This window comes from Cuculus canorus, chromosome 25, assembly GCF_017976375.1.
Source record: "Cuculus canorus isolate bCucCan1 chromosome 25, bCucCan1.pri, whole genome shotgun sequence".
Classification (NCBI taxonomy): domain Eukaryota; kingdom Metazoa; phylum Chordata; class Aves; order Cuculiformes; family Cuculidae; genus Cuculus; species Cuculus canorus.
Genome location: NC_071425.1, coordinates 7,254,297 through 7,268,501, shown reverse-complemented (window position 1 = coordinate 7,268,501; position 14,205 = coordinate 7,254,297). Strand labels below are relative to the sequence as shown.

The 14,205-nt window shown below is 55.3% G+C and overlaps 2 protein-coding genes across 3 annotated transcripts; both read right to left on the bottom strand.

Annotated features, from left to right (window-relative positions):
* Positions 1-2,876: 2,876 nt before the first annotated feature.
* On the bottom strand, positions 2,877-7,200 carry LOC104064917 (alpha-2-macroglobulin-like). Its single transcript, XM_009567317.2, is given in 8 exon segments — positions 2,877-2,890; positions 3,975-4,016; positions 4,181-4,283; positions 4,387-4,455; positions 4,613-4,651; positions 4,711-4,788; positions 4,883-4,939; positions 7,132-7,200. Coding segments are annotated over 8 exon segments (471 nt in total).
* On the bottom strand, positions 7,056-13,617 carry LOC104064916 (1-acyl-sn-glycerol-3-phosphate acyltransferase alpha-like). Of its 2 annotated transcripts, XM_054088472.1 has the most exons (7): positions 13,481-13,617; positions 11,924-12,614; positions 10,114-10,247; positions 9,633-9,808; positions 9,400-9,495; positions 8,949-9,021; positions 7,056-8,771 (listed from the first exon to the last, which is right to left on the bottom strand). In XM_054088472.1, exons 2-7 carry the CDS (start codon positions 12,106-12,108, stop codon positions 8,500-8,502), a joined length of 936 nt encoding a protein of 311 aa, XP_053944447.1. In that variant the 5' UTR covers positions 12,109-12,614; positions 13,481-13,617; the 3' UTR covers positions 7,056-8,499. The 2 variants fall into 2 exon arrangements, with proteins under 2 accessions (XP_053944447.1, XP_009565611.1); XM_009567316.2 differs by lacking the exon at positions 13,481-13,617 and having other exon boundaries at positions 11,924-12,618.
* Positions 13,618-14,205: the final 588 nt, after the last annotated feature.

Sequence of the window (14,205 nt, the reverse complement as noted above, 5' to 3'; positions counted from 1 at the left end):
TTTAGGGACCCCTGGACCAATTTAGTCACCCCCAGGAACCCTCCAGGTCCTCCAGGACCCCTCTAGATACCCTAAGGACCCCTCTAAGGACCTCCATAATCCCCCACAACCCCCCCTAGGGAATCTTCTAGAGTCCCCAGGACCCTTTTAGCGACGTCCAGGGCCCCTCTAGGACCCACAGAACTGCTTTAAAAAACCCCAAGATCCCTCTAGGGAGCCCCATGACCCATGAGGACCCCTCTAAGGACCACTCTGGAGCCCCCAGGACCCCTGTAGTGACCCTCAAGACCCATTTAGGACCACATCAGGACCAGCCAGAATTCCTCTAGGGACCTCTCTCTTGCCCCCAGGACCCCTTTGGAGACCCCCAGGACCCCTTTTAGAGAACCCAAGCACCTCTCTACGACCCTCAGAACTGCTATAATAGCCCTCAGGTCCCCTCAAGGACACCCAGGATCCCTCTAAGGATGCCCCGGACCACTCTAGGATGCCCAGGATACCCTGAACCTCTCTACCTCCTCCAGGACACTTTTAGAGACTCCCACGACCTGTCAAGGACCCCCAGGAACCATATAGTTTCTCCCAGGACTCCTCTAGGACTCCCAGGACTCCTTTAGGCACCCCTCTAGTGAACCCTAGGAACCTTTTTAGGGATAACAGGGACCCCTTTAGGGACCCTCAGGACCCTTCTAAGACCCCCAGGACTACTTTAAGGACCCCCAGGACCCCTCTAGGGATACCCAGGACCCCCTCTGACCCCACTAGCTACCCTGCTAGAGCTACTAGGACCCCTATAGCGACCCTCAGGACCCTTCTAGGACTCCCCAGGACCTTCCAGGTTTCCTCTAGAGATCCCTCCAGAGTCACATTGACACCTCTAAGGACCCCAAGACCACTCTAGAGCCCTCAGAACATCTCTAGAGACACGCAGGACCCCTGTTGAGTCCCCAGGACCCCTATAGGACCCTTCAGGACACCCACAGGGACCCTTTAGGGATCCCTCTAGGGACCCCTAGGACCCACGAGGACTCCTCTAGGGAACACTCTAGAGCCCCCAGTACCCTTATAGCGACACTCAGGACCCCTCTAGGACCCCCCAGGATCTCTCTAGCACCTTGAGGACAACACTTGGGGAGCCCACAGAACTCCTCTAGAATCCTCAGGACAGCTCTAGAGAATCCAAGACCCTTTTTGAGACCCAGTGATCTTGTTAGGGACCACCAGGACCCCACTGGGACCCCCAAGACCTATCTAGAACACCCAGGACTCCTTTAAGGACCCCAAGCATCCCTCTAGCAACCTGAAGGACCCCTCTAGGACCCGCAGGACCCCACTGAGGGACCGCCAGTATCTTCTATGACCCCAAGATCTTTTTGGGTGACCCTCTGGCCACTCTAGGACTCCCAAGACTCTTTCTAGGGACACCCAGATACCCCTCTAGGACAATCCCAGGACTTTTTTACTGACCCCCAGGACCCCTCTAGTATCCCCAGGACCCCTCTAGGACACCCAGGACCCCTCTCAAGCCCTCAAGAACCCTTCTAGTTACCCCCAGGACCCCTTTAGGGACTCCCAGGACACATTTTGGGACTCCCAGGACCCCTCCCGGGACCTATCTAGAACCGCTAGGGCCCCTCTAGGGACAGCCAGGACCCTTCTAGGACCCCCAAGATCCCTCTAGAGACCACAAGATTGCTCTACGGACACCCAGGACCCCTCTACTGTCCGCAAGACCCATTAAGGGAAACCCTGGACCCCCAATGTTTACCCTCTAGGGACCCCCACGACCCTTCTAGGACCCACAGTACACCTTTAGGGACACTCAAGACTCCTCTAGATCCCCTTTATGGACCACCAGAACCCCTGTAGGTCCCCCAGGATCCCTCTAGGGATTCCAATGACCGCTGTTGACCCTTCCCCCCGACCTCTCTAGAGAGCCCGTGGACCCCCTCAAAGGACATATCTAGGGCCCTGAGGACCCCCTGTTGGGACTCCAAGGACCCCTGTAGGACCTTTAGAGCCCCTTTAAGAACTCTCAGGACCACCCTAGAGACCACGGGACCTCTCTTGGGACCCCCAGGTTCCCCAGAACCCATCTAGGGACCATTCTAGAGCCCCAAGACCAATCTAGGGACCCCTAGGATCCCTCTAGAGACCCCAGAACCCCTCTAGGTCTCCTAGGACCCCTTTAGGGACCCCCAGGACTCCTCTAGGACACCCAGGACTTCTTTAGGGACTGCAGGACCTTTCTAGAACCCCCAGAACTCTTCTAGGGGCTCCCAGGACCCCTCTAGAAACCTCCAGGACCTTTCTAGGATATCCAGGATCCCTTTAGTGGCCCCCAGCTCCCCTTTAGAGACTCCCTGGAACCCTCTAGGACTGCAGGACCCTTCTAGGGACCATCAGGACCCCTTTAGGGACTATCAGGACTTATCTAGGACCCTCAGAACTTCTTTAGGGACGCCCAGGACTCCTCTGTAGCCCCCAGGACCCCCAGGACCCCCAGGACCCCTCCTTGGATGCCCAGGACTTCTCTAGGATATCCAGGACCCCCTTGATGGCCCTCAGGGCCCCTTTAGGAACCATCAGGACACTTCTAGAGCCCCCAGGGTCCCTTTAGGGACCACCAGGACACCTCTAGGGTCCCCAGGACTCCTATGGGACCCCTAGCCCTTGCTGTGAGCTGCCACCAGTCTTTGTGTGCTCTTTGATGGAGAGGGCTGTACAGTGGAGGAGGTCCGCATGCCTCTGCTGACAACTCAGCAAGACCACCCAACTCATTTTAGATCTGATAAAGAAGCTGAACAGCAGCTGAATTGCCCAAGACCCCCCCTCCCTGCCCTGACCACAGCAGCCACCTTGTCTCCACCGCCCCTCTAGGTGTGGGACCCTGCACAGATAGGAAAACAAATGCCAAGGGAAAACAAGCATTTGAGCAAATGTATTTATTTAAACCCAGGGCAGGGGCTTCTCTCCACCTGAATCCATTCTGATCGGACTGTGGAGGTGTCCACAGGTCCCTTCTTGGTGACAGTGGCACCACGTTAGCACCAGGGAGGAGGCCATGTAGCACCATGACCCAGGGTGAGCAAGATGGAGTGTGTGGTGGTGGTGGGGACCTGCTGGGACAGGGATGGTTGGACTGGGAGGAAGCCAGACCTGGTGGCCCAGAGCTCCCTCAGGATGGCAACAGGGACAGGGGTGTCCTTGTAAAGCCACCATTTGGCTTCTCAAACAAAGTCAAGTATCTGTGGCAGGGACTTGCAGAGCAGCAAGACGTTCACCCATAGCTCTGTGGGGCTATGGCTTCCTTGGGTCCTGGTGGCCGAGTCGCAAGCAAGCTGTGCCATGTGGTGACAGGGGGGGCTGTGAGCAGCTCTGGGCAACCTTCTGCCCCCGTGGAGGGTCCGGGCTGTGGCCAGGGCAGGACCAGAAGTGTCTCCTGCGCCAGTCCTGGGTGGCTGAGTGAGTTGGGGTGAGTTGAGGGGACAAGCTGTGAGGCTTCAGGCTGTGCTAAAAGTTCTCCTGCTCCTGACAATCAGCCTCTTCCAACTGAAAGAGGGGTGTAGTGTAAAAGGAGACCACTTCTGCCCCTGGCTGCCCCTGTTTCTCCAGCTCCGTTCCCTGGAGCTCTGTCTCATCCCTTGTGTGACTCCAAACCCACAGAGGATAGCTCAGCAGCAGGCACAGGAGGAAGGCCAGATACCATGGGCATATGAGACACCTCCAAAAGGCACAGCTCCTCTCTGCACCTCGCAGCCTGGGCACTTGGGTCCTCCCTGACCTCCCCAGCTTCTGGCCAGCAAGTCCCCATCGATCAGTCCAATTCTCAAGGTTCCTGGCTGGGCTCCTCCATGCCCACTCCCCACCCTCCTTCCCCTGAGTCCAGGGGCTGAACACAGCCCTGGTTGGTCATTTGGGGTCAGCAGGTCTCCATCAGGATCCCAGAGGTGGGGTGACCCCTCTGCCCCTACCTGAGCTGCACGGTGCACTGTAGGCAGTGTCCATGTGGTCACCTGCAGTCAGGAAGGATGGTGGCCAACGGGTTTGGGGTGAGTTTATGAGACAAAGCTCATCACTGTGAATTTGCAGTGAGGCCAGCCCCCCTCTGAGCCGCTGGTGTTGCTAAGGGTGGTGGCAAGGCCAGGCAGCCCAAGACCACATCCCTGGTAAGGCTCACCCATCTCATAGTAGTCATACAGCATCACAGCGGCCAACTGAAGGTTCCTCACTGGGAAGTGCTGGGTGGTGGTGAAAGTGAAGGTCTCCTCCTCCTTTGTCAGCTGTGGGGACATCCCAAGGGTGAGGTGCAACCATCCACAATGGGGAAGCATCCCTACACCCCAGCATGCGGCGTCCTGTTCCTGTCCCCATGCCCAGTCTCACCTGGTCAAGGTAAATCGTCACCTGATCAGGCTGCACCTCCACCTTCTTCACCAGCTTTTGCCTTTACAACTGCAAGGGCATGGCTCAGAATTGGTGGTGGGCACCCCAGCTGGGGCCAGCAACCTAAGTAGGTCCCCCTCCATGTCCTGCTGTCCCTGAAGGACAGGGACACAATGGCAGGGTGGCTTCCTCAGAGGGGCTCCTGGGGGTCCCAGGAGCTTCTCACTTCCACCATGGAGCTCTTGTCTGTGAGGTAGCCAGATGGCTGGTTGCTGGTTGCTGCTGTGCAGCAGAAGGTCATGTGGGGCCTGTTGGAGACGTCACCATCACAGTGAAGTCCCTTTGGCTGCTGTATGTCAGAGCAGCATACTTGGCCGGGACTTGCAGGGCCACCACAGTGTCCTGGGCATGGAGAAAGCACTGAACCAGAGTCACTCCCAATTGCAGATACAGGGAGGGGATGATTGGAGCATCTTCCTGGACCTTGTGGTGGTACCTGTACAGAGGCAAAGCCTCCATAGGGGCTTTGCTGCCTGCTGAGCCAGCGGACAACCTGGGCCAGGGCCTCCTCACCCTCCCAGCAAAACATTTCTTCCTAACATTTCATCTCAAACTCTCCTCTTTCAGCTCAAAACTGTTCCCCCTCGTCCTATCCCTGCACTCCCTGATCAAGAGCCCCTCTCCAGCTTTCCTGTAGTCTTTCAGTACTGGAAGCTGCTCTAAGGTCCCCCCAGAGCCTTCTCTTCTCCAGGCTGAACAACCCCAACTCTCTCAGCCTGTCCTTGTTCGGGAGGTGCTCCAGCCCTCAGATCATCTTCGTCGTCTCCTCTGGACTCGCTCCAACAGCTCCATGTCCTTCCTGTGCTGAGGACTCCAGAACTGGATACAGGGCTCCAGGTGGGGTCTCACCGGAGCAAAGTAGAGGGGCAGAATCCCCTCCCTTGCCCTGCTGGCCCCACTGCTTCAGATGCAGCCCAGGATGCTCATGGGTGGGTACAACCCCAAGCATTTAAACCCTAGCCAATCATCGCATGCACGGGAAGGATTATGTCCAGCTAGGTACTGTCAAGGAGCCAAGACTAAATGCCCTCCCACCATGGACAGACAGACACAGAGTGGGCTTATACTGCAGGTGCCCCAGCTGTGAGGTGCAGGATGAGGAGCAGCAGAATGGGCAGGGCACCTGGGAACATCATTTCTCCAGTTGCAAGGGGATGTTGGGGAGAGCCACAGCTTCCTTCTCCAGGTGTTGGATTGCTGTAGTACTGTGTCTGCTCTCCTGCAGACACTGGAATGAGATCTTTGTTGATCATCCAGTGAGCAAACAATGGTTGGCAGAGGGATCCATTGTGGACCTACACATATGGCCAAGGCAATGTTTACCATCTGCCCACAGCCTGCAGGGTTCCAAGGCTCTGGCAGGTTTTTGCAATTGGAGGCAAAGTTGCCATAAGGCTTGCGAGGTTCCAAAGCAGGGGCTGGACCCACCTACACGCCTGATCGCTGGGAAAATGATGGCAGGAGAGAGAGAGAAAGGGTTCCCAAACAGAAAGTAGGCAGCTCATCATGAGAACAGTCCGTTGAGCTGATGGTGATTTCTCAGAAGTGCTCTGGTTTTCAGTTATTTCAAATTTAGTCCCATAGTACAAATTTGGGCTGAATCACATCTCTCAGGCTGTGTTTTTTCCCCAGTTTCTCCAATTTTCCTCCAATGGAGATCTTAGAGCAGCTTCCAGTAATGAAAGGGGTGCCAGAAAAGCTGGGATGGACTTTTTCCAAGGGCCTGGAGTGATAGGGCAAGGGGGAATGGCTTTAAATTGGAAGGGGAAGATTTAGGTAGATATTAGGAGAAAATTCTTCATGATGAGGGGGTGAGGTTGCCCAGGTTGCCCAGAGAAGTTGTGGCTACCCCATCCCTGGAGGTGTTCAAGGCCAGGTTGGATGGGGCTTGGAGCAACCGGATCCAGTGGGAGGTGTCCCTGCCCGTGGCAGGGGGTTGGAACTGGATGGGCTTTGAGGTATCTTCCAACTCAAACCATTCCATGGTTCTATGGTTCTATGATAAATTATATCAAAGCAAGTAAAGGCACAGAGTGTCTGATGTTTGTGGACAGGAAGGACAGAGACCCTGAGGACACTTGAGCATAGCAGCTGTGCGATGTCCCTCCAGGTCCTAGTACCCTAGGACATCACTGGGGTGGCTTGTTGCTCAGCTGTGCTCAGTGGTCCCCATCCTTCACCAGTGACAAACAGACATAGAGCCAACTCTGATTATGGAAGCTGGTTAGATCAAAAGAAACTGCTGGCACCTCAGTGGAGAATGAGATGCTGAACTGGAGCGCTGAACCCATGTTTGGTTATGGTTTGCTCGTCTCACTTGACGATGGGAAGAAAAGGCTGCCCACCCTACTCCCAGCACTGGAGACAGCCCCACACTGCACTGCTCCCGGCCCGTTTGTCACCCTAGGGTGGCTGAGACAGGAGCTGCTCGGCATGGAAGAAGCCAGCAGGTGCCCAAAGCCCTGCCTAGCTGCAGGGAACCGGCATGAGGAGGTCGTTGCTGGTAGATAGTTCTGCTTGTGCCATGGTCTGGAGGCCATGGGGAGGTCCCTTATGCTCCAGGTGGACATAATCCAGGCATCTCTTCCCTCTGATGTTTCTGGGCTTTATTTCTGCTCCTCCTGTGCACCTACTGCCCATCACCAAGGCAGGGAGAAGTCTACCTCGACGGCAGAGCTAGCTCACCCTGGTGTGACTCTCACTCTGCCACGTGCTCCACAAGCCATCCATCACTGCACCCAATGGAAAAGCCATGGTGTCTGTGAGGACCCAAGCAGCCCCACATCACTGCAAGGAGATGGATCCCCCCTCCCCACACTCCCCTCAGCACCCGAGGCACAGGCAGGACACCGTGCATATACACCTCTAGATCTGGAGTTTTTAATCTTGTATCCTAATCTCATAGTTCAACATCAAGGATGCTCCTCCCTCGTGGTGATATCCCCTGGACCCCCTGACCTGTCCCCAGCCACATGCTGTGCTCTGAACCTCTCCCCAGAGCTGACTGCATCTGAACAGCATTGCCAGGAGCATCCAGAAGAAGAAACTCAGCAAGGCCATGGGTGAACCCCACTGCAAGTCGGGGGTGGAAAATGGTGCAGCAAACCCCGAATCCTGCCTGGCAAAACTCCGTCCCCACCTGGTGTGTGGGCAGGGACCATGCAGACACATAGGGCTCAGTGTCCAGGCCCAAAAATTGTGCCAGATTTGGGGAGACAGGCAGTGCCCCGGGGAGGGGATGCACAGGCATGGCAAAGAGTTTGTGAGGGCAGCTTGGACTCTGTTCTTAGAGAGCCCAGAAGGCCAACCATATCCTGGGCTGCGCCCAAAGCTGTGTGTCCAGCAGGGCGAGGGATGGGATTCTGCCCCTCTGCTCCTCTCTTTTGAGACTCCACCTGGAGTCCTGTGTCCAGTTCTGGAGTCTTCAAGAGAAGAAGGTTATGGAACTGTTAAAATGAATCCAGAGGAGTCCATGAAGATGATCCGAGGGCTGGAGCACCTCTGCTATGAGGACAGGCTGAGGGAGTTGGGGTTGTTCAGCCTGGAGAAAAGAAGGCTCCAGGGAGATGTTAGAACAGCTTCCAGTACTGACAGGGGTGCCAGGAAATCTGGGGAGGGGCTTTTTGCAAGGTCCTGGAGGGATAGGAAAATGGCTTTAAATTGGAAGAGGGAAGATTTGGATCAGACATTAGGAAGGAATTCTTCACAATGAGGGTGAGGAGGCCCCGGCCCAGGCTGCCTGAAGAAGAAGTCAAGTCGTGGCTTCCCTTCACCTCCCATCTCTGGAGGTGCTCAAGGTCAGGTTGGTTGAATCTTTGAGCAACCTGATCCAGTGGGAGGTGTCGCTGCCAATGGCAGGGGGTTGGAACTGGACTTTAAAGTCCCTTCCAACCCAAATCATTCCATGATTCTTTTCAGGATGCTGCCCAGTCCCCATCCTGCACTGCTCTGCTTTCCCTTGCACCCGGGTACCATCCTGCTCTTGCAGGCTGCCAGGGCAGTGACAGGTCTGGTGAACACATCCACAGGGCACAAGAGACAGGGACACCTCCCTTACATCCCCGAGGGCCTCAGTCCCTCTGCCTGACTGCTGGTTCCAGTTGTGTCTTCCTCTTGCTGCAGGCTGCTGGTCCTCCTGACGGCACTGGTCCCAGTACAGCGTGGGACTGGAGCCTGCTCAGTGTGCTGGTCACCACAGTGATTTGCAGACATCTCAGTGAGGACATCAGCCATGGCCTGGCGGACAGTTTCTGTCAGTTTGGGGACATCCTTTGAGCTCAGGCCCCAAGTTTCCACCTTGGGGAGGATTCGGATGGTGTACGTCCCTGGAGAGAGAAGGGAAAGACTGAGGAGGCCATTAGCCAAAGCCACCAGGAGGTGGGTCTTCCCATCAGCACCCTCCACCACCAGCTTCCTCCCCACACCTCAATGTGTTACCTCCAGGCCCCATCCCCACTGCCAGCCCTGTCTTCCAGCAACAGGGTTTCTTGTCTATCACTTACCAGAGGTGAATTTCTTATCCTTTGAGCTGAAGAAGTCCCAGTATGGGGCAATCACTACGGGGAAAATGGGAACCTGTAGGAGATGGAGGATCAGGGGTGTCTTCCACATAGACCTTCTCCCCAGGTGAGATTTCAGCTCCTGCCATGCCCCAGGCTTCAGTAGGTGTCCATCCCTTCCCTGGGTCCTGTGCAGCACAGTGCCTGTCCTGGGGTCTGCTGACCCCCAAAAGACCCTCATGTCCCCCTACCACAGGGTGTTCGCCCACTCTACTCCAACAAGGGCAAGTAGGGGGAAAAGATCATAGAATGGTTTGGGTTGGAAGGGACCTCAGAGCCCATCCAGTTCTAAACCCCCTGCCATGGGCGGGGACACCTCCCACAGGTTACAGTTGCTAAGACCTCATCCAACTTGGCCTTGAACACCTCCAGGGATGGGAGGAGAAGGACTTACCTGAGCCTGCACAGCCAAGTGGAAAGCCCCACGCTTGAAGGGCAGCATGGATTTGTCCTGGTTCCTGGTGCCTTCAGGGAAAATCCACACTCGGAGCTGCACAGAACAGGGAGAGCCATGAATGCGGACCCTGACCAGAGCACCCTGGGACCCACTGTGTCAGTCCTTGCTGTACCACCCTTGCCCCATCAGTGTTTGCTCCTCGATTTCCCTCTGCTGCTGGTCCCCCTCACATTTTCACGTTGCATGGTCCTGGCCGTCTGGGAGATAACATCGATTGCATCTTCTCTTTTGTGGCGGTCAATGAAGATCACACCACTGAGCCAGCAGCTCCATCCCACAGTGCCCAGATACATGAGCTCCTTCTTGGCAATAGGCACACAGCAGTCAGGAATGACCTCCACCATGCCTGGAGGATGGATGAGAAAGGATCAGTTTCTGCCTGATAGCAACCAGGACCAGCCAGCCCTGTGGATGTAGTGACCTGGAGTCATCTCCCATTGTCCTAACCATCTCTCTGGAGCACACCCATGAGCTCCTGTCCCACCAGCTCTTCTGCTCTATGCCTACCACACTACCCTGTGCAAATCCTGGTGCTGGTCTCACTGCGACTGCCTCAGGGTAAGCCTGGTCCAGTCTGCAGTATCCCAAATATTGCCCATGAAGTGATGGCACTCTCCCTTCCCTCCCCCCCCCCCGCCCCCTTGCACGTACCCATAAGGTCAAGGGAAGCTTGGTGGTTGCAAACTATCACGTAGGGACCCTTGATGTTCAGATGCTCAGAGCCCCATACTTGCATCTTGATGCCATAGAAGTGTTTGAGGGGCAGGATCACAGCACGCAGGACCCTAGGGCAAAGGAAAAAGTGTGGGGAGCAGATTGACACTGAGAGGAGGCTGCTTGACTTTTTCCAGCTTCACTGGACCCACAGTGTTAGGAAGAGATGGAGGTTTTTCATCTGCGCATTTCGAAGATGGAACAAGAAGAATGGTGTCCCCATGCAGGTAGGGTTGGACAGAAGGGTGACCTCAGGGTGGCAGTGCTGATGTGGGGTGATGTTCAGTATGCAAATAACGAGAGGAATGGAGGAAGGATGGAGCAACGGGGATTGCAGCACCCATAGTGGAGATACAAACCTGATACACTTTTGGTGTTGAAATGGGTCACTTTCCAACCCAGAACATGAGAAACACCCATAACAGGGTCCACACATCTGGCAGCAATTGGTCCCAGGGAGCCCATAGGGAACAAAGCAGGGGACAGGGCTGTCAGAGAGTGAGCTGAGAAGCCCAGGTAGGGCTGAGAAGTTGTTGGGGAGGGGAGATCAGATGCAGGTGCAGAGACAGAAGGATGCAGGGGAAGCACATGATGCTTAGAGGGCTGATGGTTTCAGAGGAGCACTCATTGTTTGGGAGATGCAGGCTCAGAGGTCCCTGTGTCTGCAGAGAGGCAAATGCTCCGAAGTTAGGAGTGATGGGAGGCACATGCTCCAAGCCGGAGGGTTTGGGATTTGGAGGCTAGGGAGAAGACAAAGCTGGGCATGCTGCTCTGGCAGAGGATGGCTGTGAGGTGTTGGTGGGACAAGATAAGGCAGTGTGAGTCACTGTTACATCACACCCGGTGTTTCCACTAAGCCAGAAGCAGAAGCATTTAAACCAGGGCTTGGAGCACTTATGGATGAGTGCATGCCTGCACAGCATTTCTGCATAGTAAGGACAGGAAATAGAGGCTGCACAATTGAGAACATCAAACCTCTGACCCCATCAAGGGCCTGAGATCCATCAGCGCAAATACATGGTGGCTCAAGCTCAGAAGACACCACATGCTCAAACATTTTTCACTCTGACATAATTACATCCCTTCAGCTATGTTGTCATGCCCAGGAATCCAGTAACAAGATTGCAACAGCCTTGAGAGCAACCAGACCTTCATCTCATGTTGCACAGTGATGTTATCTCATTTGGCACCACCCTCGAGCACAGCTGACAGCACCAGCACGTGATTCACTGGGACACTGTTGGCTGATGGCATCGAGACATCCCCAGGTCTCTCTGGCAAAGCATGACCCCTGGGCTCCCACTGAGCAAGACCTGGCTGCAACAAGTGTGCATTTGCATCCTGCTGATGATTGTACACCTAACCTTGACCAATGTCCCCCATTACCCACCCAGCTGATGACCCCAACACTGCCAGGGCCAAGAATGATCCCATTACACTAGTTCATCCTCCAGGGACTATTATTCCCAAGCCAGCTGACCACCTCCACCGAGGTATAACCCTCTCTAGGCACGGCTAGCACCTCTTCACCACACCACAAGATGCAGATGCACCCTTCATTACCACACGGACCCGACCACAGCCCTCACTGTGGCCACAGGTCTCAACCACTGGCTACAATGCAGCTGTGGGTTCACCCAGGGCAGAAGAGAGAATGTGTCCACAGACTACATGGGCTTCTCCATCACAGACAAGCCCCAACCATCACCATCTTCATGCCAGAACCACAACCCCAGCACATACTCACTTCATGTTCTCCACAGACCGTCCTCGAAGAGCCACAAAAGGGGCCAAGAGGGTGGCCATGGCCACGATCCAGCAGTTGAAGAAGGCCACCTTGCAGAAGTAGTGGAAGGTGGCATTGTACCAGTAAAGCAGCAGGGCTGCCACAGGAAGGAAAAGCAGCAGCCCATGGAGCATGATCACATCCATCTTGCTGCCCCAGTAGGAGGATGCTCAGGAGCTCAGCCTGCATCCCCAGGAACTGGGCAAGGAGCAGGGAGAATGGAGCAGGGGATGCCGAGGTGAATCAGCTGGATCAGAAGAGCAGCGTGTGGGTGTTTGGGGCTGGTCCAGGGGAAGGTATTGTGTGGATCTCACCCTGTGCAGAGGCTCAAACAGGAAGCAGGCTCCCTGGCCAAGGGTGAAGAGTGGTGGCAAGTCAATGTTGGGGACCCTTGGTCACCTGAGGGGTCACTATAGGTGCACTACTGAGCTGTTAAAAGCCATTGCAGTGTCTCCAGCTTGACAGAATCAGCTGTTGCCCTCAAGCATCCATGTTCTAGGCACATCCCCTGGCCACTGTGACCTCCAGCTCTTGGAAGCAGGAATCTCAGCCGGCAGGGAGAGCAGAAACTTAGCTCTTGTCCATGCCCATCACTGTGGCAAGGCTTATCGCAGTTCTCCGTTGAGATTGTGGCTGATCCCCAAACTTCACTCTGCAGAGAATCAGATGATTGGACAATCTCTCCATGCTGCTCCCCACCTGCATGTGCAGTAGACACATAGTGCCAAGGGTCCCCATCTCCCTGCTCCCCCAGTTTGGGCTGCAGGAGCGCCTGTCTTCCCAATGCCCACCATCTGTCACCAAGGTCTAAACAATTCCATAGGGGTCTAAACCCCCTCAACCCCCCGCTAGCACCCTGAGCTGAAGGAGATGCCAGACCTTGCCCCAGCTGGCACCGAGGGGCTGCATTACATGAGCTGTTTACATGGTACAATTAGCAAGTACAGGGCTGTAATTTGCTTCTCCTTCCGCTTTGCTGCTTTTCCACTGAGCACACAGGATCACAGAATGATTTGGATTGGAAAGGACCTCAAAGCCCATCCAGCCTGGCCTTGAACACCTCCAGGGATGGGGCAGCCACCACTTCTCTGGGCAACCTGGTCCAGGGCCTCCCCACCCTTATTGTAAAGACGGGATCCAGGCCAACTCTGGGTTGCCCTGCAGACCCTCTGGTCTTGCTTTTAAAAACCAAGTGTTGGCCATTGCAAAAATCCCTGTGGCCTGGTTTCATCCACCAGCAGCATCTCCCACCGGAGGGAATGGCTTCTCAATGTCCCCAGCCCTGCCAGGGACATCCATGTGCTGCTACCTAGATCCATCAATTCGTTTCCGACCCCCAGGGCAGGAGCCTGTGAGCAGCACCCTCTGCCCACGCTGTCCCCACAACAATGCCACCAGGGCTGTGGGACAAACAGCCCCACCGTATCATGCTGGGAAGAGGCATCACCAGGTCAAACCGAGCAGCACTGCCCCTCATCTGACACATCCTACCTTCAGCAAAACCACTCTGCATCTCACCTGCTGCATTCTCCTCCATGCCCATGGCTGCTTTTTCCACCCACACCTTCTTCCTGTCTCTGTAGAGGTGGGTGCAAGTGGATGCCTTTGGGCTCCTGGCTGTGAAATGCTCTCCGCATTGCCAGATGAAGGGTGCCCTGGTTCCTCCAGCGTGACCCAGAGAGAGCTCCAGGGTGTACTTCTGCCACTGGTGTTGTCATCCCCATTGCTTCAACCTCCTTCCATTCCTCTCATTAATCTCATATTCATGCTAAGATTGTGTCATATCTTGAGCCCACTCTTCCTGTCCACCCTATCCCTAGGCAATTCCTCTCCTCTTTCAGTCTACAGAAGCCTTTGTGCACCAGCCTGGTTTCCCATCAAACTCTGCTTTGCTTTCAATTGTTCTTCACTTCTTCCCTCGCCGCTCTGCTCAGACAGTCTCACAGCCTCTCAAGGTGCTCTCAGCTGGAGGAACCTTCATGCCAGAACACAACATGGCTCTTCCGCTCTACATTGGGAGGCTTGTTCCCCAGTTTCAGCAGGAGCCAGGCTGAACTTTGCTGCAGGAGATCTTCCTGTGCCATCTCCCCTGAGCTCAGGCAGGATGAGCTCTCCTTTCCATAGGGACCCCAAAAGAGAGGCAGGGGTGTCCTTGTGCCCAGTGAAGGCAGAAGGAGGGGATTTAAGGTGCTTGGCACCATCTTTCTGCATGCTCTGAGCTCCAGAAACCATCAGCCCTGAAG

Excerpts from the sequence above, each read along its gene's own strand:
- LOC104064916 (XM_054088472.1), bottom strand. The coding sequence starts at position 12,108 with ATGGATGTGATCATGCTCCATGGGCTGCTGCTTTTCCTTCCTGTGGCA. Across the intron at positions 10,248-11,923 it reads CGGTCTGTGGAGAACATGAA|GGTCCTGCGTGCTGTGATCC; the intron begins GTGAGTATGTGC and ends CCTTTGCCCTAG. Across the intron at positions 8,772-8,948 it reads GGATAAGAAATTCACCTCTG|GGACGTACACCATCCGAATC; the intron begins GTAAGTGATAGA and ends TTCTCTCTCCAG.